Source organism: Schistocerca cancellata, chromosome 6 (assembly GCF_023864275.1).
Source record: "Schistocerca cancellata isolate TAMUIC-IGC-003103 chromosome 6, iqSchCanc2.1, whole genome shotgun sequence".
Lineage (NCBI taxonomy): Eukaryota > Metazoa > Arthropoda > Insecta > Orthoptera > Acrididae > Schistocerca > Schistocerca cancellata.
In genome coordinates this window covers 175445727-175471327 of record NC_064631.1, presented here as the reverse complement: position 1 = coordinate 175471327, position 25601 = coordinate 175445727, and the positions used below count along the sequence as shown (strand labels likewise).

Here is a 25601-nt window from a genome sequence, read left to right as displayed (position 1 = left end):
TTCAATATGAAGAAAACATTGGCTGAGTCTCATTGAATGCTCTCAAGTACATACGGTAAGGGCGCTACTAGTGAAAGAACGTGTCGTGAGTGGTTTCAACGCTTCAAGAACAGTGATTTGAAAGTCGTAGACCGGCATAGTGTTGGAAGAGAGAATGTTTTCGAAGATGAGAATTGGATACATTGCCGAATGAAGACTTGCGACAAACTTGAGAAGAATAGGCACGATTAGTGGGAGTGACACAGCAAGCCATTTCAAAACGTCTCAAGGCTATGGGCATGATTCAGAAAGAAGTAATTTGGGTCCCGTGTGAGCTGAAACTGAGAGACGTTGAACGGCGTTTGTGTATTTGTGAACAGTTGCTTCAGAGGCAAAAACGGAAGGAATTTCTGCATCGCATTCTGACCAAGGACGAAAAATTGGTTCATTTCGATAACCTTAAATGCTAAAAATCATGGGGATATCCTGGCCATGCTTCCATGTCGACAGTCAAACCGAATATTAGCGGCTCCAAGATCATGCTCTACATTTGGTGGGACCTGCTCGGCATCATGTACTATGAGGTGTTGATCTCATGAAGAAGTCACAAATTGAATCAATTCGTGGATCGCTTCAAAGGATGAACAATTTTTTCAACATGGGATTTATATACTGCCCAAAAGAGGGGAGAAAGTAGTGGCCAGCGATGGAAAATACTTTGAATGATACATGTGTAACCAATTTGTTTCATTAAAGCCTCAAATGTTGGGGAAAAAATGATGGAAACAAAGTTGTACACCTTATAGAAATCTCAGCAGCATGACTGGCAGTGTGCGTTTTGAAAGTGCAGCTGACTGGATAGCGGCTAATACCTGATCCCTCCCACCCAGCTTGGAAGGTACAAGGGGAGGCTTGTCCCTTCGTTAGTGATGAAACTGGTTACTTGGATGGGGACAGAGCAGACCAACCAACGTCTCAACATTGCATCTTGCGAGTGCCAAGGAAACTGACCAGGAACACCAGGTGCTGGACTCATCTGACAACATAGACAGGAGCACGTAGAGTGCTGCAAAGCATGCTGGCAACTAGCTGACAGTGATGACATCGGTGTCCATGGGAGAGGCAAGATGTGGGGTTGAAAGCAACGATGACACAGGCAGGCAGGTGGAAACTTCCAAAGGTGAGCCGGCTGCAGGTGAAGGAACCCGCTTGATAAGCTACATAGGAGAATGCATTGTGGTGTACATATGTGGCTGCATCATAGCAGCTGGACATTGTGCAGTGAAGAAATCTGAAACACTTTGATCTACAGCAGGATCACTGAATTCACAGAGTCATAGCTGATTTTGGTGGCACAGATATGTGCCTGCACTGCCGCAAATAATATACTGTGCTCTGCCAGCTGATCTGAGAACAACACCAGATTCCCATAAAAGTGGCTTGTTACATACTTGATATTGAACCCTTCATATTCAGCTGAAACTTGTTGGTGAAGTCTGAATCTGGAGCAGAGCGGTAAGGACGAAGCAAATGCAGCAAGGTCCGATGGTGTCTCCCATGCAAACATTCTACCAGCGAAACGTCAGGAGTGGGCAGAGTATAGTATGAACTTGGAAGAAAAATGTGATCCATTACCAGTAACAATTGTTTGTGGCAAGCCTTCAAGAGGAAATTCAAAAGTGAGCACCACGATAGTGCTGGTGGCATTCATTGAATGCATTGGAATAAGAAAGAAGTTTTTGCTGTAGCTATTGATGGTAATCAACCCACATGTGTGCCAAAAGGGGCCAGCACTTTCTATATGGGGGTGTTGCCATGGAGTATCAGAATGTGACCACAAGAAAAATTCCTGGCGTGGAGCAATGCCATGGGACTGCAAGCACAAGTGGATCGAGCAGATTGTTGTTCATAAGGCAAGGTTGACGAAGCATTGCATTTTTCAGTCTTTGAACAGCTTGGTCACAGTTCTTGGTCCAATGGAATGGAACATTTTTACATTTGAGATGTATCAGAGGCCCAGCAATTTGTGGCACATTAGGAATGAATTTTATGTAGTAAGTCAATTTTCCAAGAACAGCTTGCAGTTCTCATAAACTATTAGAAGATGGCAAATGCTGAATTGTTTGCAAATGTTTCGTCGAAGGATGAGCACCACTGGCATCAATGACATGTCCTTAGTACTCAATCCTTGTCAAAAATCTGCAAGTTACAATTGAGGCCTGCCTTGAAGAAGACAGACCACATTTTTAAGATGTTGTTCCAGTGTTTGTCTGCAGACGATTATGTTGTCAAAACAATTAAAACAAGAAGGCACCTTGAATGTTAGTTGTTTGAGTAATTTTTGAAACAACACGTGCTGAAGCACTTCCAAAAGGTACGTGTTTATATTCAAACAAGACAACGTGAGTATTCACAACAAATATTTTCTTCATCTCTTTATCCAATGGTAATTGAAGATAGGTTTCTGTAAGATCAATTTTTGACTTTCCTCCCACTAGGTGATCCAAAATTTCCTCTGTACGTGGAAGTGGGTAGGAATCAATGATTGTATGTGAATTTATCATGCATTTGAAATCTGCACAAGATGAATTTTCCCATTTGGCAAGACTAGCATCATGAATACTGTCTGATGAGTTGTGCCACAGACACAATTGATGACGCCCACTGACTTGCTGAAATAGGTTTTAAGACACCAACAGATTCCAGTCTCTGAATTTCTGTAGCCACGTCATTGTGTAATGTATGAAGCTCAGCGTGTGCTCAGCAAATTTGGTTTGCACTTTAGCTTTCAGTGTATGTGAGCTTGAAAAACTTTTGCACATTCTAGAATACTGTTGAACAAACGTTGGCACTTGTTCCAGAGTTGTTGAATTGCTGCATGTGAAACTTTTGTGTCAATGGTACGTACATTGTACTGCATATCTAAACCCAATGAGTCAAACCCATCCATGCCAAAAATATTTGGGCTCATGCTTGAGCAGACTACAGTGAAATGAACTTCCTTAGTTGTGTTTTTGTATTTTGTAGGTAAGTGGCATCTTCCAATCGCTGAAGTGCTATAGCCATTATAGGCAGTGAGATGCACACTTGATGTTTGCAAAGGTGGTTGGCCAGTATTTTTGTAGGTATCTATATTAAGCATAGTGACAGAAGCTCCGGTACCTCGTTGAAAAGGTGCTGACTGGTTACACATTTGCAATGTAATCCACAGTTTGTGGTGTATTTAGTGAATAAAATTTGCCATTCCATGTTGTGAAAAACTGTTCTCTGTTTCCACCTGTGCACTGGGTCACTTAAATGAATTTTGAGATTGGGAGAGCCTTTTTGAAATATGTGGTATTTACATTAAACATATGTGTGTGTGTTTTCTGCATTTTCGCTTGCCTGATTTTTGAGCAGGGGGATGTGCAAAATCTGAAGATGAAATGATATTGATTTCCATCCGTTCCTGCTCTGCATTATTCCTGCATGAAACAGAAGAGGCCTTTCTAGTCGTTTGCAGGCAGAGTGGTGTTGTATGCCTCATGCGATGACAGAAATTGCATTCAGCTTGTCTGAAGAAGCAGTATTTTTTATCATGTGTGACATAGCATTTCACACATGACTTCGCTTTGCACAGAGCTGGGGCAGTGTAATTAGTGTTTCGCCAGTGTGGAAAACACTGTATGTAGTGTGTCCAACCCTGTTCACGCAATGCTGACTTATGAGTGCTGGGGTCAGGGCTGTGGTTGGGGCACGGGTTGTTTGTCTCAAGTGGAGTAATAACTGGTAGACAGAAATCTTGCTCAGCATAATCTTGAACTTCGCATTCATCAGTAACTTGAAGCACTTCACTGAGGCTAAGGTTGCGATGCTTTAGAATTTTGGCCTTCAATCTCTGATCTGATAGATTCTGAAGACTAGCATCATGAATACTGTCTGATGGGTTGTGCCACAGACACAATTGAATTTATGGTCTCTAGTCATGTCCTGCAATTCTCCAATCCATTCTTTATACGATTGATCACTCTGCATTGTATACAGAAAAATTTATACTGCGCAGCAGCAATCTGTATTTGACTCTTAAAAAATTCATCTAAACTTGCAATTTTGATCTTTCCATGTTTCTTTCTTCTCATCAATCCGTCGGAATGCTGGAAGCGGCAGCTGAATTCCTTCTTCAACTTCTGGTGCCTTTTGCTGCTGGACTGCTTGTCTTGTATAAGGCAAGAAACTGCTGACAGCAGTTCTGTTATTTGTTGACTCTGAAGCTGAACAAGATATGTTAGACACTGCTTGGCACTTAGATGTTGCTCTCCCTGTTTTGCCATGTTGCTATCCCTGGTTTGCCATGATTCCTTAAATTCTCGAAATAAATATTTCTGCTTATATACTTCAACTTGCATCATCATCATCATCATCATTTAAGACTGATTATGCCTTTCAGCATTCAGTCTGGAGCATAGCCCCCCTTATACAGTTCCTCCATGATCCCCTATTCAGTGCTAACATTGGTGCCTCTTCTGATGTTAAACCTATTACTTCAAAATCATTCTTAACCGAATCCAGGTACCTTCTCCTCGGTCTGCCCCGACTCCTCCTACCCTCTACTGCTGAATCCATGAGTCTCTTGGGTAACCTTGCTTCTCCCATGCACGTAACATGACCCCACCATCTAAGCCTGTTCGCCCTGACTGCTACATCTATAGAGTTCATTCCCAGTTTTTCTTTGATTTCCTCATTGTGGACACCCTCCTGCCATTGCTCCCATCTACTGGTACCTGCAATCATCCTAGCTACTTTCATATCCGTAACCTCAACCTTGTCGATAAGGTAACCTGAATCCACCCAGCTTTCGCTCCCATACAACAAAGTTGGTCGAAAGATTGAACGGTGCACAGATAACTTAGTCTTGGTACTGACTTCCTTCTTGCAGAAGAGAGTAGATCGTAGCTGAGTGCTCACTGCATTAGCTTTGCTACACCTCGCTTCCAGTTCTTTCACTATGTTGCCATCCTGTGAGAATATGCATCCTAAGTACTTGAAACTGTCCACCTGTTCTAACTTTGTTCCTCCTATTTGGCACTCAATCCATTTATATTTCTTTCCCAATGACATTACTTTCGTTTTGGAGATGCTAATCTTCATACCATAGTCCTTACATTTCTGATCTAGCTCTGAAATATTACTTTGCAAACTTTCAATCGAATCTGCCATCACAACTAAGTCATCCGCATATGCAAGACTGCTTATTTTGTGTTCACATATCTTAATCCCACCCAGCCAGTCTATTGTTTTCAACATATGATCCATAAATAATATGAACAACAGTGTAGACAGGTTGCAGCCTTGTCTTACCCCTGAAACTACTCTGAACCATGAACTCAATTTACCGTCAACTCTAACTGCTGCCTGACTATCCATGTAAAGACCTTTAATTACTTGCAAAAGTTTGCCTCCTATTCCATTATCTTGTAGAACAGACAATAACTTCCTCCTAGGAACCCGGTCATATGCCTTTTCTAGATCTATAAAGCATAGATACAATTCCCTGTTCCACTCATAACACTTCTCCATTATTTGCCGTAAGCTAAAGATCTGGTCCTGACAACCTCTAAGAGGCCTAAACCCACACTGATTTTCATCCAATTGGTCCTCAACTAATACTCGCACTTTCCTTTCAACAATACCTGAGAAGATTTTACCCACAACGCTGATTAAAGAGATACCTCTGTAGTTGTTACAATCTTTTCTGTTTCCATGTTTAAAGATTGGTGTGATTATTGCTTTTGTCCAGTCTGATGGAACCTGTCCCGACTCCCAGGCCATTTCAATTATCCTGTGTAGCCATTTAGGACCTGACATTCCACTGTATTTGATGAGTTCCGACTTAATTTCATCCACCCCAGCCGATTTATTTCACTGCAATCTATTGACCATTTTTTCCACTTCCTCAAATGTGATCCTATTTCCATCATCATTCCTATCACATTCTACCTCGAAACCTGAAACATTACTGATCGCATTTTCACCTACATTGAGCAACTCTTCAAAATATTCCCTCCATCTGCCCAAGGCATCCACAGGATTCACCAGCAGTTTTCCTGACCTGTCCAAAATACTTGTCATTTCCTTCTTACCTCCCTTTCGAAGACTGCTAATTACACTCCAGAATGGTTTTCCAGCAGCTTGACCCATAGTCTCCAACCTGTTTCCAAAGTCTTCCCACGATTTCTTCTTGGATGCTGCAATTATCTGTTTGGCTTTGTTTCTTTCTTCAACGTAACTTTCTCTGTCTACCTGGGTTCTGGTATGTAGCCAATTTTGATACGCCTTCTTTTTCCTTTTACAGGCTGCCTTGACTGTATCATTCCACCAAGCTGTTTGCTTCATCCTACTTTTACACACTACTGTTCCAAGACATTCTTTAGCCACTTCTAGTACTGTGTCCCTGTACCTTGTCCATTCCTTTTCCAATGACTGTAATTGACTACATTCAACTAACTGGTACCTTTCGGAGATCGCTGTTATGTACTTGTGCCTGATTTCCTTATCCTGAAGTTTCTCCACTCTTATCCTCCTACATATGGACCTGACCTCCTGCACTTTCGGCCTCACAATCCCAATTTCACTGCAGATTAAATAATGATCAGTGTCATCAAAGAATCCCCTGAATACCCGTGTGTCCCTCACAGCCTTCCTGAATTCCTGATCTGTTATTATATAGTCAATGACAGATCTGGTTCCCCTGCCTTCCCAAGTATACCGGTGAATGTTCTTATGTTTAAAAAAGGAATTTGTGATTACTAAGCCCATACTGGCACAGAAATCCAAGAGTTGTTTCCCGTCCCTGTTGGCCTCCATATCCTCTCCAAATTTACCCATAACCTTTTCATACCCTTCTGTTCGATTTCCAATCCTGGCGTTAAAATCACCCATGAGCAGAACACTGTCCTTGTCCTTTACTCTAACAACTACATCACTGAGTGCCTCATAAAAACTATCCATCTTATCTTGATCTGTCCCTTCACAATGCGAATATACTGACACAATTCTAATTTTCTGGCTAGACACTGTCAAATGTATCCACATCAGTCGTTCGTTTACATACCTTATTGCAACTACGCTGGGTTCCATTTCTTTCCTGATGTAAAGCCCTACACCCCATTGTGCTATTCCTGCTTTGACTCCTGACAGGTAGACCTTGTATTCTCCCACTTCCTCTTCTTTCTCACCCGTTACCCGAATGTCACTAACAGCTAAAACGTCCAGCCCCATCTTACTTGCAGCCTCTGCCAGCTCTACCTTCTTCCCAGAGTAGCCCCTATTGATATTAATAGCTCCCCATCTCATTACCATTTGTTTGCCAAGTCGTATCTTAGGAGTCCCTGGTTTGTCAGACCTCCAAAGGTCCGAGGCATTTTGCTCTGATTGTTGCCAGCATCATATTTAAAGTACAAGGGAAGCAGGTTGCTAGCCTTACTTGCCCCGAGTCCCATTGGGTTTTACCCCTAACAGCTGAGGGACTAACCGGTGGATTTGGTAGTCTTTGCCGTATGAGCACAAAGGTGACCACGTCTCAGAATATGTCCGAGATGCCCAGCCTTATTCCAAAGTAACTGGTATCCCGACTGTCTGGACCACTTACTTGGCCACTCATACGTTGCCCGTGGTTCATGAACTAGGACATGACTACAGGAACCCACACCATGAACCACCAACTTGAAGGTACACAAAAATAATTCAGTGGAAAGAAAAAAATTGTTTTACTCTGGTGTCCAAAGCTCCCTGTTCCACTTCCTTTTTCTCGTCGCCAGTCTGTTATAACTTCCTTGCAAACTGTGTGCTTCTTTAGTGAATACTGGAGCAAGGAAAATATACTGTTCATTAACAGAGAATTCAGATACAATCCACAGTTTCAGTTGCTTGAGACTGCAATCGTGTGTGCGAGCAGCGTGTGTGTGTGTGTGTGTGTGTGTGTGTGTGTGTGTGTGTGTCATCTATTTTTGATGAAGGCCTTAATGGCTGAAAGCTTTAATTGTGAGTCTTTTTGTTGCACCTATCTGCGACTCAGCACCTCCACTATACAGTGAGTAGCAAATTTCCTTTTCATAATAATGTTACATTCAATCCTGGATTTTCCATTGTTTAATAGTAGATTTGGATGTAGAAATATTCACAGATACAAAAGACATACAAATCTGCCACTGTTCAGTACAGTGCCTATTCAGAAGCTGTTGAGCCCTGGACACTATGAAAATTACTAAATATTGTTCAACTGGCAAACACAAAAAAGGCTCATTATATGAATGTTCAAACTGAAGTACATCTGCTGCTGGAGCTTTGAAGAGGGGATGCTTGCATGTCTTTGGCAGCAGCATAATCGTTCATGGCTGTACCCTCGTGCCACAGTGGCAACTGTAGGAAATGTGGCATTCTTATTTGAAATTGTGGGCAACCAGATAGTGGTCATACTGCAGTTCATTGGTAATTTATATAGGTCAAGGACAAGAGTGTACTCAGTTTTGAAGCATGTGGGAGACCACTTATTATGTTCCCCGATTGTGTGATTAGGTTTATTCCTCTGGCACAGTTGGTCAATTTGACTCCTTGCTTTCCATTATTTAGAAAAGACCTCTAAATATCATTCAAATGTGACCAACCTACATCTATTTCCTGCAGAAATCAGTGCCATTGAATTGCCCCTTTGGATCAGGGGAGTGTGGTGAATAATACAGTCGAGTTATAGCTTTCATTACTGCAGCAGCGCATCATGCTACAACATTTTCATCTGTGAGTTCACACAGCTTCTCATAAGAAGTGACTTATATTAGATTCCCTCTGTGCTCTTTAGTTTAAACTCCTGTATTTCGCACACGTTTGTGTATTTTCAAGCACAGTTCACATTTCATTAACTGTCCAGAGTGTATTTCTCCCATATTTAGTATGGATAGAAACTATGACTGCTGTGTTCAGATGCGAATTGAGTTGGAGACACTTTACCTACAGCTACAGGTACTGCTGGCTTCTGTCACACAGCTTGTGGTTGTTGCTAATGGGCATCACTGTAGGGTGCTAGACATGGGGATCCGAGGGATGTCGAGCATGTCCTGTGTGACCCTCAAACAGTCCACTACTGTGGCCACCCTGGTACTGCCGGCACTAAGGTTGACCCCTCATCCGTGTTTGAGTGGGAGGGTGTTCCAATATGTGGCAAGCAGCAAAAGACTTTCCTAGGGAGCTGATTGGGAGGCCTCTCCAGTTTGTGTGACAAACAGGGTTTGGGTGCTGTCTGTAGCTGACAAAGAACCTGGGCTGATGCACTCACTCTCCCTGTTGGCCCACCGGATCTGGATATTCACAGTCAGTGGAATTACTGGTAGTTGGGAAGTCCAACATTGGGCACATAATGGGGCCACATAGGGATATGGCTGCCAAGGAGGGGAAGGAATCCAGTGTATGGATACTGGGAGGAGTCTTTCCAGATGTGGAATGATTCCTTACAAATGCCACAAAGAGCACAGGATCCAGCCAACTCTAAGTGGTGGCCCATATCGGTACTAACGACTTGTGTCGATGTGGATTGGAAGTAATTCTCTGTGGTTTCTGGCAGCTACTGAAGTGATAAAGACTGCCAGTTTTTCTTACGATATGAAGGCAGAGTCCCCCATGTGTAGCATTGCCACAGAACCAACTGTGGTCCTTTGGCACAGAGCCGAGTTGAGGATTTGAATCAGAGGCTCAGATGGTTCCTGCAGCTTTGTAGGCTGAGGATTACTTGACTTGTGCCATAGGGTGCTGGGTTTCTGGGTTCCACTTAATACACACATCAAACAAAGTTTTGCATCGCCACAGTTCCCAGAACTCCTTAAGATAGACGTCGATTGTGAATATTGTATCACAGACGCAGTCCCTTTGACTGTTCAAAGATGTCACTAAACCTTGGTCAAAGATGTAAACAACCATGCATGAGCAGCACCTATTAGACGGAGAGGGTCCATCAGGGAATCAGTTCTAGTCATTCCACTAGGAAGGAGGTACACAGCTCGTGTTGTCTGTATTTCACCCATGCCTAGACGGTCAATACCACAGTTCGATCACATCTGCACTGTTACTTTGTGCCAGGAAAGGCTCTCAACAAGAGAAATGTCCAGGTGTCTCAGAGTGAACTAAAACAATGTTGTTCAGACATGGAGGAGATACAGAGAGACAGGAAATCTTGATAATGTGCCTCGTTCAGGCTACCCAACAGCTACTACAGCAGTGGATGACTGCTACCTATGGATTATGGACCGGAGCAACCCTGACAGTAACGCCACCATGTTGAACAATGCTTTTTGTGCAGCCACAGGACATCATGTTACAACTTAAACTGTGCACAGTAGGCTGCACGATGCGCAACTTCACTCCTGAAGTCCATGACGAGGTCCATCTTTGCGACCACGACACCATGCAGCGCAGTACAGAGAGGCCGAACAACATGCCGAATGGTTGGCTCGGGATTGGCATCATGTTCTCTTCACCGATGAGTGTCACATATGCCTTCAATCAGATAATTGTCAGAGACGTGTTTTGAGGCAACCCAGTCAGGCTGAACGCCTCAGACACACTGTCCAGTGAGTGCAGCAAGGTGGAGGTTCCCTGCTGTTTTGGGGTGGCATTATGTGGGGCCGACATACACCGCTGGCGCCATAACAGCTGTACGATATGTGAATGCCATCCTCCAGCTGATAGTGCAACCATATTGGCAAGGTATTCATCATCATTGACGACTATTCGTGCCACCATCATGCACATCTTGTGAATGACTTCCTTCAGGATGATGAAATCGCTCGACTAGAGTGGCCAGCATCTTCTCCAGACTTGAACTCTATCGGACATGCCTGGGATAGATTGAAAAGGGCTGTTTATGGACGATGTGAACCACCAACCACTCTGAAGGATCTACGCCAAATTGCCATTGAGTAGTGGGGCAGTCTGGACCAATAGTGCCTTGATGAACTTGCGGACAGTATGCCACAACGAATACAGGCATGCCTCAGTGCAAGAGGATGTGGGTACTAGAGGTACTAGTGTGTACAGCAGTCTGGACCATCACCTCTGAAGGTCTCGCTGTATTGTAGTACAATATGCAATGTGTGGTTTTCATGAGCAATAAAAAGGATGGAAATGATGTTTATGTTGATCTCTATTCCAGTTTTCTGTATAGGTACTGGTACTCTCAGAACTAAGGTGATGCAAAACTTTTTTTGATGTGTGTAGTTCAGGGGTCCACTACACATGGGTAGTTGGGGAAGTGTGTAGGAGAGTAAGCTACTTTTTACGTTAGAGGTCTCAGGGTACAACAGAAAGGACACCAGGCTACAATTGTGCATGGTAGACACAGGACAAAGGTAGACCTAGCAGCAATTGGTAACGTAGTTGCAAATTGTCATAGCTGTGTTGGGACAGAACCAGAGCCCCAGGTGCTAATAGATAGCACTGAAGTTCAAATTGTTATATGAATGGAAAGCTGGCTAAAGCCGGAAATAAATTCAGCCGAAATTTTTACGAAGGACCTAACTGTGTTCAGAAAGCTCAGATTAAATACAGTTGGTGCTGGAGTGTTTATTTCTGTCAGAAGTAGTTTACATTGTAGTGTAATTGAAGTAAATATTTTCTGTGAGTATGGGTATGGGTAGAGGTTATACTTAACAACTTGAATAACTTAGTTGTTAGTCCCTTTTATTGACCGTCGACCCAGATGATACAGTTGTTGAACAGTTCATAGAAATATAGATTGACTCTTACAGAGAAGACAACCGCAACTTTTTACAATGCTATTTATTTATTTATTTAAATAGTGCCATTACCTGTTTCGAACCGAAAGGTTCATCTCCAGATGGCTAGTTCATGTTAAGATACATTTTACATTAGCTTTCACTTCTTGTATTCCCAGGTAATGAAATTTCCATGGGGTGATGGCATCAAAAAAACCAGGCCATTATGTTCCAGTGCTGACTGCCTGTGATCATGCAGCAGCAAAGACTGTATGATGCACTTTTTTAAAGTATATTTATACACATAATCCGAAGCACCACTCACACGCCAAGAATGGTTGCAATATCACCATCTTTGTGTACATACTTCCATGTGGTGAAATTTCTTGGTGTGTGAGTGGTGCTTGAGGTTATGTGTATTAATACACTTACCCACATGGCACCATCCTACACAAACCTTTTCATGTACCATCTAGAGGAATCTTTGTGACCTGGATTGAGGGTGAGGTCGTTCTATCCACATTCCTCCAGAGCCTCAACACCTTCTGCTTCATTCGCTTCACCTAGTCCTCCTCAAGCCAACAAGCCACCTTCTTCGATGTTGACCTCCACCTCAGAGATGGCTACATCAGTACCTCCGTCCATATCAAACCTACCAACCACCAGTAAAACCTCCCCTCCAGCAGCTGCCCCCAATTCCAGATCAAGAAATCCGTTCCATAAGGCCTAGCTACCCGTGGGCATCGCATCTGTAATTATGAGCAGTCCCTCTCAAAATATACAAGGATCTCACTGAGGCCTTTGCAGAACGTAATTACCCTCTCAACCTTGTACAGAAACAGATTTCCTGTGCTTCGTCTCTCCAGTTACCCAGCACCTCCCATAGTCTCACTGTCCAGCACAGAGGATCTTTCCCTCATGACTGAGTACCACCCAGGACTGGAGCAACTGAACCACATCCTCTGCCAGAGTTTCGGCTTCCTCTCACCGTGCCCTGAAATGAGGAATGTCCTACCCATTGTCCTTCCCACGACCTCCCACAGTGGTATTCCATCATCCACCAAACCTACACAATATCCTTGTCCATCCCTACACAACCTCTGCTCCCAACCCTTTGCGTCATTGCTCATATTCCTGTAACAGACTTAGACGCGATACCTGTCCCATACGTCCACCCACTAACACCTACTCCTGTCTGGTCACAATCAACACCTATCCCACCAAGGGCAGGGCTACCAATGAAAACAGTCAAGTGATCTACAAGCTAAGCTGCAACCACTTTGTTGCATTCTATATGGGTATGATAATCGACAAGCTGTCTGTCTGCGTACATCGCCATCGACAAACTGTGGTCAAGAAATGGCTGGACTACCCAGTTGCTGAGCACACTGCCCAAACAACATTCTTCATTTCAGTGACTGCATCACAGCCTTTGCCATCTGGATCCTTTCCTCCAACACCAGCTTTTCAGGATTGTGCAGATGGGAACCTCCCCTACAATATATCTTACATTCTCCTAACCCTCCCGGCCTCATCTTCTCCCGCGTCCGGCCATCCTGATTTAGGTTTTCCATGATTTCCCTAAATCGCTCCAGGCAAATGCTGGGATGGTTCCTTTCAAAGGGCATGGCCGACTTCCTTCCCTAATCCGATGAGACTGATGACCTCGCTGTCTGGTCTCTTCCCCCAAAACAACCCAATCCAACCCTCATCTTCATTAATCAGTGTTTTTTTTAGCCACCTATCCTCTCCCCTGGTCCCATTCCAGCGCTGCACAGCTCTCTGTTCCACCAAAGCACCCACAGAGTTTTTCCTTCTCCCCTTTTCCACTGACCCCCCTCCCCCCGACTGCACCTAAACACCCTACTCCATCCCCACCCCGTCCATTTATGCTCCCACAAGCACCAATTCACTGTCCCTCACCCCTACTCTGCTATCCCTCCCCTTCCCCAACCAGTGTCCTTCTTATCCCTAACGCCCAGTTTGCTTCTCCCATCACATGCTGCTACTCACAGTCTGACATTGGCAGCCAGAGACTTTTTTCACCTGTGTGTGAGTTGCATTTGTGTGAATGTGCAAGTGCATGTTGTCTAATTCTGATGAAGGGCTGTTTGGCCAAAAACTTTGTTTGATAGTCTTTTTGTTATGCGTATCTGTAACTTGGTGCCTCCGCTACATGGTAACATCTTTCCTTTTCATAATACTGTCATTATTCCATCCTGCATTTTCCACTTTTTAGTAGGTATGTTATTATTTAGTATTTAGTATCCTGGATTTTCCATTTTTTAGTAGGTGTGTTATTATTTAGTATTTAGTTATTATTTAGTAGGTATGTTATTTATTACTAATTAGTTGTGTGAAGTGTATGTTTTGGTGATTTGTTGATAATTACATTAGGATATTCCAATATTTTTGCCAACAATATTTTTCATGGGAAATTTCTTGAGAGATGAGAACTGTATTTCAAACTGGAACAGCTGAAATGTTCCCAAAAATTTAATCAAAGTAAACTCTGCTCCAAAGTCAAAGAATCATGTTTCAGACAAACAGGCAGCTTTCTGAGTTGATACATAAACTTTTTTCCATATAACTTGTATATTTATTTAATGTAACATGTATTTTTTTTTTTTTTTTTTGCTTACATTTTCTGGTCTATAATTTCAGTTTGTTGTTACTGAGTTCATACACTATAGACAGTCAAATGGACAAGTGGCAAGAACATTCTATGGCAGAGCAATTCCACCCTGGATTTGGTCATCATATAAAACGATAGGAGTGTTTGGATTTGGAGTTGCATGTTCCCACTTGACAACAGACATCGCAAAATATGTTATAGGACGTCTGCGGCCGCATTTCTTTGCCGTATGTGTGCCAAATATTAACTGTACGGAGCCGAAATATATGCACAAGTACATTGAGGAATTTACTTGCACTGGTGACCACCCAGAGTTATTCAAAGAAGTCAGGTAATTGCTTATTTTTAATCAAATTATTATACTTTCTGTCACAGGTTTTCAGCATAAATTGTATAGACTCCATCTAAATGTCAGAATGGATATTTGTTTCAGTGGAAGGAAGTTGATTGTAAAATACTATGAATTGGATGTTAACAGTTGTCACTGCTTCCTTCATATTTGAGAAGGCTAATGGCAAAAGAACTTATGGTACTGTATATTTCTTTAGGTGCAACATATCTTTAATCTGGTGGGGTTTTTAAATGCTATGCTGAAGATAAGCTTGATCTTACCAGAGACCTGCAATGTATTTAAACTGACAAAATATGAGTAGTACAAATCTTTATTTATTATTATTGTTTTTAAAGGAGAAATGGGTGCCATATCTCCTCATTTTAAGGGGATGTTTGAATGTGCAGTGAACAACTGGCTCTTTCCATTTCTTTACTAGTAATCACCTAGCCGCTTATATCAGAAGAATTATTTCAGACCAATATTTTATTGTGAGCTATGATAATTTTATTTTTTTGGGAGAAATGTTGATATTTTGAGATGCAGGAGGGAGTTTGAACAGTAATTTCAGCAGTTTGTTTGAGAGTGGCTTATTTTATTCTCCTAAACTGCATTAAATGCTTCTTGATTGATTGATCATTGTTAGATAACAGCATATGTATTGTGCCAAGTCGAGGGTCTGAATCAGAGGGTCAGATGGTTCTGCGACCGTGTAGGCTGCAGATTCCTCGACTTGCGCCGAAGGGTGGTTGGGTTTCGGGTTCCACTGAATAGGTCAGGTGTCAACTATGCGCAGGAGGCGAGTACATGGGTAGTGGGGGCTGTGTGGCATTGACTGGGCAGTTTTTAAGGTTAGAGGGTCTTGGGAAAACCCAAGAAGGGCTTAAGTCACAAAGGGAGCAGGCTGAACACAGGAAGAAAGTAGATACAGGAACCATTGGTATAACAGTTGTAAATTGTTATAGCTGTGTTGGGAAAGTACCATAGCTCCAAGCGCTAATAGAAAGCACTGATGCTCAAATTGTTATAGGTACTGAAAGCTGGCTAAAGCCGGATATAAACTCAGCCGAAATTTTTGCGAAGAACCTAACAGTGTTCTGAAAGGATAGGCTAAACGCAGTTGGCGGTGGCGTGTTTGTTGCTGTCAGAAGTAATTTATCTTGTCGCGAAATTGAAGTAGGTACTTCCTGTGAGTTAGTATGGGCAGAGGTCGTTGTTGGCAACCGGGATAAAATAATAGTTGTATCCTTTTACCGACCTCCCGATTCAGATGATACAGTTGCTGAAAGGTTCAAAGAAAACTTGAGTTTGATTTCAAACACTTACCTGACTCATACAATAATAGTTGGTGATGACATTAATTTACCCTCAATATGTTGGCGGAAATACATGTTTAATTCCGGAGGTGTGCATAAAATATCATCCGAAATTGTGCTAAACGCATTCTCTGAAAATTATTTTGAGCAGTTAGTTCATGAGCCCATGCGAATAGTAAACAGTTGTGAAAACACACTTGTCCTCTTAGCAAGAAATAATCCTGAGTTAATAATGAGCGTCTAAGCGGATACAGGGACTAGTGAACACAGGGTTGTCATAGCAAGATTGAATATTGTAATCCCCAAATCCGCCAAACATAAACGAAAATATACCTATTCAAAAAAGCAGATAACAATTAACTTGAAGCCTTCCTGAGAGACAATCTCCACTCATTCCAAGTTAACAATATATGTGTAGACCAGATGTGGCTTGAATTTGAAGAAATAGTATCAGCAGCAATTGAGAGATTTATACCAAATAAATTAACAAATCACGGAGCTGACCCTCCTTGGTACACAAAATGGGTTAGAACACTGTTGCAGAAACAACGAAACCAACATGCCAAATTTAAACAGACACAAAATCCCCATATTGGAAACCTTTACCGAAGCTTGAAATTTAGCGTGGAGTTCAATGCGAGATGCTTATAATAGTTCCTAAGATGAAACTTTATCTCGAAACCTGGCAGAAAATCCAAAAAAGATTCTGGTCATATGTGAAATATGTTAGCGGAAAGACACAATCAATGCCTTCTCTCTGCGATAGCAATGGAGACACTATCGAAAACAGTATTGCCAAAGCAGAGTTGCTAAACACAGCCTTCCAAAATGCCTTCACAAAAGAAGACGAAGTAAATATTCCAGAATTCGAATCAAGAACAGCTGCCAACATGAGTAACGAAGAAGTAAATATCCTCGGAATAGTAAAGCAACTTAAATCACTTAATAAAAGCCAGTCTTCTGGTCCAGACTGTATACCAATTAGGTTCCTTTCAGAGTATGCTGATGCAATAGCTCCATACTTAACAATCATATACAACCATTTGCTCAATGAAAGATCCGTACCCAAGGACTGGAAAGTTGCACAGGTCACACCAATATTCAGGAAAGGTAGTAGGAGTAATCCACTAAATTACAGGCTCATATCATTAACATTGATATGCAGCAGGATTTTGGAACAGATATTGTTTTTGAACATTATGAACTACCTTGAAGAAAACAGTCTATTGACACACAGTCTACAAAGATTCAGAAAACATCATTCTTGTGAAACACAACTAGCTCTTTATTCACATGAAGTGTTGAGTGCTACTGACAAGGGATTTCAGATTGATTCCATATTTCTGGATTTCCGGAAGGCTTTTGACACTGTACCACACAGGCAGCTTGTAATGAAATTGCGTGCTTATGGCATATTGTCTCAGTTATGTGACTGGATTCATGATTTCCTGTCAGAGGAGTCACAGTTCGTAGTAACCGACAGAAAATCATCAAGTAAAACAGAAATGATTTCTGGCATTCCCCAAGGTAGTGTTATAGGCCCTTTGCTGTTTCATATCTATAAAAATGATTTGGGAGACAATCTGAGCAGCCGTCTTCAGTTATTTGCTGATGACGCTGTTGTTAATCACTAATAAAGTTATCAGAAGATCAAAACCAGCTGCAAAAGATTTAGAAAAAAACATCTGAATGGTGCGAAAAGTGGCAGTTGACCCTGAATAACGAAAGGCGTGAGGTCATTCACATGAGTGCTAAAAGGAACTCATTAAACTTTGGTTACATGATACATCAGTCTAATCTAAAAGCCATAAATTCAACTAAATACCTGTTGTTGTTGTTGTTGTTGTGGTCTTCAGTCCTGAGACTGGTTTGATGCAGCTCTCCATGCTACTCTATCCTGTGCAAGCTTCTTCATCTCCCAGTACCTACTGCTTCCTACATCCTTCTGAATCTGCTTGGTGTATTCATCTCTTGGTCTCCCTCTACGATTTTTACCCTCCACGCTGTCGTGCAATACTAAATTGGTGATCCCTTGATGCCTCAGAACATGTCCTACCAACCGATCCCATCTTCTAGTCAAGTTGTGCCACAAACTTCTCTTCTCTCCAATTCTATTCAATACCTCCTCATTAGTTATGTGATCTACCCATCTAATCTTCAGCATTCTTCTGTAGCACCACATTTCGAAAGCTTCTATTCTCTTCTTGTATGAACTATTTATCGTCCATGTTTCACTTCCATACATGGCTACACTCCATACAAATACTTTCAGAAACGACTTCCTGACACTTAAATCTATACTCGATGTTAACAAAATTCTCTTCTTCAGAAATGCTTTCCTTCCCATTGCCAGTCTACATTTTATATCCTCTCTACTTCGACCAACATCAGTTATTTTGCTCCCCAAATAGCAAAACTCCTTTACTACTTTAAGTGTCTCATTTCCTAATCTAATACCCTCCGCATCACCCGACTTAATTCGACTACATTCCATTATCCTCGTTTTGCTTTTGTTGATGTTCATCTTATATCCTCCTTTCAAGACACTATCCATTCCGTTCAACTGTTCTTCCAAGGCCTTTGCTGTCTCTGACAGAATTACAATGTCATCGGCGAACCTCAAAGTTTTTATTTCTTCTCCAAGAAATTTAATACCTACTCCGAATTTTTCTTTTGTTTCCTTCACTGCTTGCTCAATATACAGATTGAATAACATCGCGGAGAGGCTACAACCCTGTCTCACTCCCTTCACAAACACTGCTTCCCTTTGATGCCCCTCAACTCTTATAACTGCCATTTGTTTTCTATACAAATTGTAAATAGCCTTTTGCTCCCTATATTCTACCCCTGCCAGCTTCAGAATTTGAAAGAGGTATTTTGCAGCCGTGACTTATTAAACTGATAGTTTGGTAATTTTCACATCTGTCAACACCTGCTTTCTTGGGGTTGGAATTATTATATTCTTCTTGAAGTCTGAGGGTATTTCACCTCTATCATACATCTTGCTCACCAGATGGTAGAGTTTTGTCAGGACTGGCTCTCCCAAGGCCGTCAGTAGTTCTAATGGAAAGCTGTCGTCTCCCGGGGCCTTGTTTCGACTCGGCTCTTTCAGTGCTCTGTCAAACTCTTCACGCAGTATCATATCTCCCATTTCATCTTCATCTACATCCTCTTCCATTTCCATAATATTGTCCTCAAGTACATTGCCCTTGTATAGACCCTCTATATCCAACTTCCATCTTTCTTCTTTCCTTTCTTTGCTTAGAACTGGATTTCCATCTGAGTTCTTGATATTCATACAAGTGGTTCTCCTTTCTCCAAAGGTCTCTTTATTTTTCCTGTAGGCAATATCTATCTTAACCGTAGTGAGATAAGCCTCTACATCCTTACATTTATCCTCTAGCCATCCCTGCTTAGCCATTTTGCACTTCCTGTCGATCTCATTTTTGAGACATTGGTATTCCTTTTTGCCTGCTTCATTTACTGCATTTTTATATTTTCTCCTTTCATCAATTAAATTTAGTATTGCTTCTGTTACCCAAGGATTTCTACTAGCCCTCGTCTTTTTACGTACTTGATCCTCTGCTGCCTTCACTACTTCATCCCTCAAAGCTACCCATTCTTCTTCTACTGTATTTCTTTCCCCCATTCCTGCCATTTGTTCCCTTACGCTCTCCCTGAAACTCTGTACAACCTCTGGTTTAGTCAGTTTATCCAGGTCCAATCTCCTTAAATTCCCACCTTTTTGCAGTTTCTTCAGTTTTAATCTACAGGTCATAACCAATAGATTGTGGTCAGAGTCCACATCTGCCCCTGGAAATGTCTTACAATTTAAAACCTGGTTCCTAAATCTCTGTCTTACCATTATATAATCTATCTGATACCTTTTAGTGTCTCCAGGGTTGTTCCACGTATACAACCTTCTTTTATGATTCTTGGACCAAGTGTTAGCTATGATTAAGTTGTGCTCTGTGCAAAATTCTACCAGGCGGCTTCCTCTTTCATTTCTTAGCCCCAATCCATATTCACCTACTACGTTTCCTTCTCTCCCTTTTTCTCCTACCGAATTCCAGTCACCCATGACTATTAAATTTTCATCTCCCTTCACTATCTGAATAATTTCTTTTATTTCATCATACATTTCCTCAATTTCTTTGTCATCTGCAGAGCTAGCTGGCATATAAACTTGTACTACTGTAGTAGGCGTGGGCTTCGTGTCTATCTTGGCCAAAATAATGCGTTCACTATGCTGTTTGTAGTAGCTTACCCGCATTCCTATTTGTTAATTCATTATTAAACCTACTCCTGCATTACCCCTATTTGACTTTGTATTTATAACCCTGTATTCGCCTGACCAAAAGTCTTTTTCCTCATGAAACCTATCCATTTCCCTTTTTAAATTTTCTAACCTACTTGCACAATTAAGGGATCTGACATTCCACGCTCCAATCCGTAGAACGCCAGTTTTCGTTCTCCTGATAACGATGTCCTCTTGAGTAGTCCCCGCCCGGAGATCCGAATGGGGGACTATTTTACCTCCGGAATATTTTACCCAAGAGGACGCCATCATCATTAACCATACAGTAAAGCTGCATGCCCTCGGGAAAAATTACAGCTGTAGTTTCCCCTTGCTTTCAACCGTTCACAGTACCAGCACAGCAAGGCCGTTTTGGTTAGTGTTACAAGGCCAGATCAGTCAATCATCCAGACTGTTGCCCCTGCAACTAATGAAAAGGCTGCTGCCCCTCTTCAGGAATCACGCGTTTGTCTGGCCTCTCAACAGATACCCCTCCGTTGTGGTTGCACCTACGGTACAGCTATCTGTATCGCTGAGGCACGCAAGCCTCCCCACCAACGGCAAGATCCATGGTTCATGGGGGGGACTAAATACCTAGGTATTACAATTACAAACAACTTAAATTGGAAGTAACACATAGAAAATGTTGTGGGGAAGGCTAACCAAAGATTACAGTTTATTGGCAGGACACTTAGAAAATGTAACAGACCTACTAAGGAGATTGCCTACACTACGCTTGTTCATCCTCTTTTAGAATACTGCTGTGCAGTGTGGGATCCTTACCAGATAGGACTGATGGAGTATATCGAAAAAGTTCAAAGAAGGGCAGCATGTTTTGTATTATCGCAAAATAGGGGAGAGAGTGTCACAGAAATGATACAGGATTTGGGCTGGAAATCATTAAAAGAAAGGCGTTTTTCGTTGCGTCGGAATCTTCTCAGAAAATTACAATCACCAACTTTCACCTCCGAATGCGAAAATATTTTGTTGACACCGACCTACATAGGGAGGAACGATCACAATGATAAAATAAGGGAAATCAGAGCTCGTATGGAAAGATAAAGGTTTTAATTCTTTCCGCGCACTATATGAGACTGGAATAATAGATAATTGTGAAGGTGGTTCAATGAAACCTCTGCCAGGTACTTAAATGTGATTTGCAGAGTATCCATATAGATGCAGATGCAGATGTAGATGTAGAAGCACGAAAGTTCCTCCATTGCTAAAATTGTTTATTTGCACCCTTTGAAAAACCCTCTTTGCATGAAAATGCTGCATCACTACACATTTATTTGAATTTATATGACTTCCCCGTCACCTATTTTCAGTATTAGTTATAGAGAACCATTCATTGGAAGTTTCCAAAATGTTCTGCTTTTATTGTTAACCATAGTCTGATCTCAAGAACAAATTTAAAAAGCAATGTCAGTCTCTGTATGTGTTACGTCCAGATAATTATCTAAGGAAACTTTAGGCAAATTTCCAAGTGTGAAAGTAACTTAGAGATCCTCATTTAAGATAAAAGTAAATAGTAAACAAGATACCGTGTATAGGGCTGCGGACTTCTGTTGGCTGCTCTCAAGAATACTAGTACTCTACTATGAAAGGGTGGTCATACTATAGTGGTGTATGGGTCTGGCATTGTCTTACATAAATTGTTGATGTGCCAGTGGGAAAACTGACAAATTACGGGGAGAAAAAGTGGCTAGATGGTACTTTGAGAGATAAATTTCCTTGTAGTGCTGACAGAAATACTAAAAGGAGAAAATATTAACTTTAGAACTTAGATGTTCCTTCCTCTAAGAAAGAGGAATCTGTCTTTCTTGCCTGAGGAAGGAATATACAAAAATGCATTGTTCTTATAACCTTGATCCAAAATGAGGATAACTAACATTTATGTATTTGATAAATTCTTCCTCTGCCTGCTTCCAGTGATCTAGCTATCAACCCACCGCTCTTTGCAGCACAAATGTTTGTTTTTAAGTAATAAGTATGGATGTTCATTTCATTGACATGATTCTATTTTTGCTTGATATCTTTATGAGAGAATCTTCATCTTTCTTGTTCCTCATATTATGAAGCAGCTTATAAACATATTTCTTTTCCTCTGTTTCTTGCAAGTAAAATATCTGACTGCCTTTAACTAAGGATTTCTTTCATGTTTGAATTTTTAATCCTGTTGATAGTCACGTGAAAGCACATGGTATGATATTGTTCTTTGTTGACACATACTGAATGTAGAAATTAACAAGCATCTGTTTAGTCTGTTATTCATTAACTTTTTGCTTCTCATAAATTTTCTGGCTGATTTGATGTGACTCACCGTGAATTCCTGTCTTTTGCCAACTACTTCATCTCAGAATAGCACTTGCACCCTGAATTCTTCATTATTTGTTGGATATTTTCTAATCTCTACCTTCTCCAACAATTTTTACTCTCTACAGCTTCCTCCAGTTCCATGAAAATTGTTTGTTAATGTCTTGACACATGTCCTGCCAATCTGCCCCTTCTTCTTGTCTGTGTTTTCTGTAAGTTTCTTCCTTCACCGATTCTGCAGAGACACACCTCGTTATCATATCATTGTACCAAATTTTCAACATCCTTCTATAGCACCTCCTCTCAAACACTTTGATTCTTTTCTTGTACAGTCTTCCCACAGTCCACGATTCACTTCTATACAGTGCTATGCTCGAGATTTACTCCTCAAATTAAGGCCTATGTTTGATACTAGTAGACATCTTTTGGCCAGGTATTAACTTAAAATACATTAAAAAGGATAGTGCTGTGTCTGTTCCCAAACTGTCAGTGGATAACTTTCATTTTTTTTCTTTCAGTTTGTATAACTGGTACATATGTTTCCTGCAAAAACCATAAAAGCCAAAAATGCCTTTAGCTCGTTTTTATATCAAGACACCAGAAAATTTTACCAGGCATCCAGTGATAATTGTCATAATATGCATTTCTTTCTTTCTTTCCAAACTCTGATTTTTCGAGGTTCATGGTAACCGCCAATCTTCTGAGTTCTTGGAATACTGTGCTCATAATCTACAAGGTAACTTCAAAAAGTAAGTTGCTCATTATTCCGTTGTTACGGCAGGCCACACAACTTTTACTTTATGCTGCACTACACTTCAAAACTACAAAGATATACACCACTGTTTCTCAACACAATTACCAAATCCTGGTAAACATTTTTCAGAACACTGTACCAGTTGTTCAATACCACAGTGGTAGAAATCAAATCCTTGGTCACGAAGCCATTTGAGAATTGCTATGTGAACATCCTAACCATTGCAAAAATCTGTGGCTGCTGCGAATCAGTTTCCCAATTGCCTGGACATTGTCATCTTTGGTTAATGTCAGTCACTGTCCTTGCTGACCAAAATCACCCATGTCTGTGCACCATTCATCAACTTGTTGGCACCATTTCACTACAGCTGTATACAATATTGCATTTGGTTCATACTCTCAGAATCTCACAGTGAATGTTTGTGCAGTTCAGATGTTTTGCTCAAAAGAATGGTACTGTTGCGTATACTTCAACTTCGGAGTATGTTTCCATTTGCTGCACAATTTCACTCCCACACTGTTATCCATACTTTAGCAGAACAGTCTGCAGGAAACCCAGAACATTTGCTCTCTTCTGGCAATGCACCACTCTTGTACAGTGGTCTTAGGTAGTACAGTGGTCTTAGGTTGAGACGACATTGCAACTTATTTTTGAAGTACCTTTAGTATACACACAACAATAAGAGTTAATGTGCAACTAAATACAAATCAGATGTTAAACAGTCCTGTTTGACTTTGCATTCTGAACTGTATCCTACAATCAGTGCTGTATGCCGTTTGTAGCTTCTCTTGCAACAGCTATTATCAAGCCTAAGTATTACTACTTAGGAAGAACAACAGTAGCAGTAATATTATATATATCAGACTTGCAAGAGCAAGTAAAGGGGAGACATTTATCTCACAAGTTGATACATACACAAACAATAAATCTAAAAGCTTGTGTATCTTCATTATAATTGGGAGTTTTCATGACTGACTACAGCTATGTGCGCAGTTAAATAAAAATTTGACAACAGTTGCAGAATTCAGCGTATTGCTTTAATGACTTTATGTATATGGTGACTGAATGTGGCAGTATTTGGTTTCTGGCCATAAAAATAAAAAATAAGCCCAGAAATAAGTATTATACATTTTAGAATGATTCTCATCTGTTAAACATTATTTATTTTTGTACAGTGGTCTTGAAAACATGACATTAACAAAGGCTGATATTTCATTCTTTACACTTCTACCTGCTTTCTCTTCTTACACATTTACCAGAGTCTTTCTTCCCACTCTAAAAACTTTGCAGTATCAGTAATGAGATGCATTTATTTTGTTAGCTATAGGTGGAACTTTTTCTAGGAAATGATGTGCCACCCTTACGAATGAAGTAGATTGATGCTAGGTATGTAATTTTCTTGTTTTACCCAGTTTCTCTGCCCTTTTCTTTACCAAGTCAGCAGGGAATATATTTCTGCCACCCTTTTCTTGTGTAAAATAAATTTGTTATCTGTTGATATAATAAATAAATGAAAGAAAAATCCTTCCAGCACTACACAGTTTTTTGGGTAAATCGATAATATGTGTATGGCTGATCTGTTCAGTCAACATCAGTTTTGACGATATTATCAGTAACAGGTTTCACGAATTCTGTTGTTCCTCTTTTTGCCATTACTAAAATTGAAATATTTAGTGCCATCATGTTTTGTGCAAAGATAATAGCTGCGTCATTTGGATTTCCACATTTTATTTTGCAACGATTCTGAATTATAAAACTGTCCTTTCTCCATGTGGGAGCTGTATTCAGCACTATCTGAGGCTTGTCATACTTCATCTGGTCCTGACCAAATGTGATCAGTGTGCTGTGAAACTTGCAGATGACATTAAAGGAAGTCCTCTTAGAATGTCTTAATTTGATATAGCAGACAGGACAATTTTCTAACACGTGGAGGGAGGTAATTTTGATACCTTTTCTGAAACTGGAAAAAGACTCAATGGATCCCAGTTGTTATTGGAGTATTGCCGTAAGGAACTTCGTAGAAAAGACCTTGGAGCGAATTGTCAACCATTATCTGGTCTGGATATTAGAGAACAGGGACCTCCTTAGTCACTCTCACTGCAGATTCAGGAGATGTTGATCCTCTGTCAACAACTTGATTCTACCATGGGTGGCTATCCTGCAGGCTTTGCTATGTAAACAGCATTGTATAGGGATAGTCTTTGACATCAGTAAGGTGTATTGCACTTCTTGGAG

At 41.0% G+C, this 25601-nt stretch overlaps 1 protein-coding gene across 3 annotated transcripts in view; it reads left to right on the top strand.

Moving 5' to 3' along the window:
* The window catches only part of LOC126190847 (putative phosphatidate phosphatase), a 121757-nt gene that overhangs the window by 19639 nt on the left and 76517 nt on the right, over positions 1-25601 (top strand). For all 3 annotated transcript variants that reach the window (XM_049931432.1, XM_049931434.1, XM_049931433.1), the window contains exon 3: positions 14382-14683. In XM_049931432.1, coding sequence (XP_049787389.1) covers positions 14382-14683 — 302 coding nt within the window. The remainder of the gene's footprint in view (positions 1-14381; positions 14684-25601) is intronic.